Source organism: Bidens hawaiensis, unplaced genomic scaffold (genome assembly GCF_021521415.1).
Source record: "Bidens hawaiensis isolate Kalapana, Puna unplaced genomic scaffold, B.hawaiensis_p1.1 tig00024236_1, whole genome shotgun sequence".
In the NCBI taxonomy this organism is placed as follows: Eukaryota; Viridiplantae; Streptophyta; class Magnoliopsida; order Asterales; family Asteraceae; genus Bidens; species Bidens hawaiensis.
The window spans coordinates 145,287-148,121 of NW_027493811.1; the positions used below are offsets into that span (position 1 = coordinate 145,287).

General features: G+C 31.5%; 1 protein-coding gene across 1 annotated transcript; it reads left to right on the top strand.

The window, feature by feature from the left end:
- The first annotated feature begins 294 nt into the window (after positions 1-294).
- LOC143568835 (transcription repressor OFP1-like) lies at positions 295-1,364 on the top strand. The gene has a single exon (XM_077054885.1). It carries the CDS (start codon positions 372-374, stop codon positions 1,299-1,301), a length of 930 nt encoding a protein of 309 aa, XP_076911000.1. The 5' UTR covers positions 295-371; the 3' UTR covers positions 1,302-1,364.
- The last annotated feature ends 1,471 nt before the right edge of the window (positions 1,365-2,835 follow it).

Sequence of the window (2,835 nt, forward strand, 5' to 3'; positions counted from 1 at the left end):
TAATGTTTATATTATATAAATTTCTATTTTAGACATTAATATACAAAATGCGCACTTTATAAACTACATAATTTATTATTTATACATATAAAAAATTAAGTTATAATTTAAAAATATATTAAAATAAAATTTGGTCTTTAATTTAAACAAGCCAAACAAGCGAACCATTGAGCCAACTAATGAACGAGTCAATGAGCGAGTTTACCTTCGCTTATTTACAACAAAGATGAGTTGGCTAAGTTCAAGCCATTATATATTTTAACACCTTGCTCTCTATGCACATATATATCACACATCAAGAAACATACATAGAGAAAGCAAGAGAAAGAGAACAAGACTCTTGTGTGAGAAAGAATCATAATCAAGTTTTCATGGGCAATTACAGGTTTAGATTATCAGATATGCTACCAAATGCTTGGTTTTACAAGCTTAGAGACATGAGCAAGACCAAGATCAAGATCACCACCACCAACAACAACAACCACCACAAGAAACCACCTTATGCTTCTTATTATTCATCATCAACCACCACACCACCACCACAAAACCACCACTTTTCTCACCCAAAAAACTACCACACACCAAAATCCACACATTTTCATGACCCACCAAGAAAATCATCAAAAAGATTTACACCCAATAGAAAAACCATATATAAACCTTCACCTAAACACACTTCACTCACTGAGTCAACTCACACCCTTCAAGACTTCTTCCATTCTCCCACCACAATCCAATCTCCATCCTCTGAGTCAACTCACTCACCTCTCACCTCATGCACATGCCGATTAAGTTCTTCCACTTCCGATATCATAATCGATGTAACCGAACCTAAAAGGATCGATTTCTCGCCCGAAAACGACCTTAAACTCCCTCCCATCATCACCAAACCATCAAAAGTTATACCAAGAAACCAACAAGCATTAGTTTCAAGCAAGAAAGTTAAGGAAAAAGAAAGCAGCAACCATCCTCCAGCGAGAAAATCAGTCTCAGGCCTTAAACTGCGGTCGAATTCTCCAAAACTCGCAATATTGAATAAAAGAAATGTTCAAAATAATAATAATAAGTGTTCACAAAGAAAGAGTAACATGAATGAAAGCTTTGCAGTTGTGAAGTCATCATTTGATCCACAAAAAGATTTCAAGGAGTCAATGATGGAGATGATCAAGGAGAATAATATTCGGGCATCAAAGGATTTTGAAGAGCTTCTTGCTTGTTATCTTTCATTGAATTCAGATGAGTACCATGATGTTATTGTTAAAGCATTTGAGCAAATCTGGTTTAGTTTGCCAGATCTTTGACTTGTTAACTAGGTTAAGTGTTTCATATGTTAATTATTATTATTATTATTATTATTATTATTATTATTATTATTATTATTATTATTAAAGGTTAAAGTTATGGTGAATTTTGGTGTTACAAGTTGGATCACTTTCTAAAAAGGGAAAATTCTGACAATTTGGAAAAATTGAAGACGTTTTTGAAAGAAAAAGGAGACAAAATTTACAACAAACTGACAAGTTCGTTTTATCTGAGAGTTGGAAAGATAGGTGTCAATTTAAGGTGGTATGGAACCACATGTGTTTTGAAGTCATTTGTAAGCAATGTGAAACTTATCATTTGTGAACTATGAAACTAGTTATCTTAAAACTAGTTAAGGGTGCGAAAATCCGGGGCTTATTTGGAGTTTATACGGTGAAGAGACAAAGAAAGTCATCGAATCAAACGAACGAGGAAAAATGACGTGGGCGAGGAGGGAAGAGAGAGAAAATTGAAAAAGAAAGGATTGAAGATAGAGAAGGTGATGTAGACGAGAGATAATTGCCATCGATCTTCGAACTTTTTTGGTGCGGATTGTGCCGATAGAAAATTGGATTTCATATTGTAGTTTTCATATAATAATTATTATGCATTAAATACCAAGATCGTTTGTTTGGTATCATGTATATGTATTTGATATATTCTAAAGTTACGCATACGGGTAATAAAATGGTTAACGTTATGGATGAACGTTAACGTTTTTTATTAAGTGATTGTGAAATGACAAAACTAGCCTTACCTATTAAAATTTTTACAAATAAAAGTATGAAAAAAGTATAAAAATACAAATAATATTAATAAGTGGGCCCCACACATGTAGTAAGTATCTACATACGGTTATATGCTTTTTTGCCTGCTGAAATTCTTAAATGTAACAAAGTGTTATTTCTAAGGTGTTTTTAATGATTCCACATTCGGATATGTCAAGATCAGATATTAACTACACTTATTTTATAAAATAAAGAAGTAAAATGCAATCTCTTCGAATAGAAAATTTATATTTATATTTTATATTTGTTTATTTTGTATATTGGAACAAAGGGTGTAAAAGGGGTCCATAGGTTTCATTATGCCAAGAAGAAATGAGGGAAAATGTAGTGTAAAGCAACTTTTGGCTTTCAATACTTTGTTTAAAGTGAAAGACCTCTTTTTCTAATGTTGGATGATGGATCCAACTTTATTTTTATATAAAATGACAACTTAATTTTTATAAACTATATAAAACAAATTATGTATTAGTAACATATATATTAAAGGATCAATAAAAACTTTATATTAAATGAGAAATGGCCAAGTGGGTGATGATATAATCAAAAGTTACTAAAATCTAGCTAGCTAAAATGAAATAAATAATAATTATAAGTGTAGCATTGTAATCTCAACATAAAAGTTTTATCCTTGATTCATATTAATCAACTTCAAACCTTTATATCTTTTAAAAATCGTGTGATATTCTCTAGCATCAATAATCTCTTCTTCATTCCTAGAAATCACTTCTTGCGGGCGTGAGCTTCC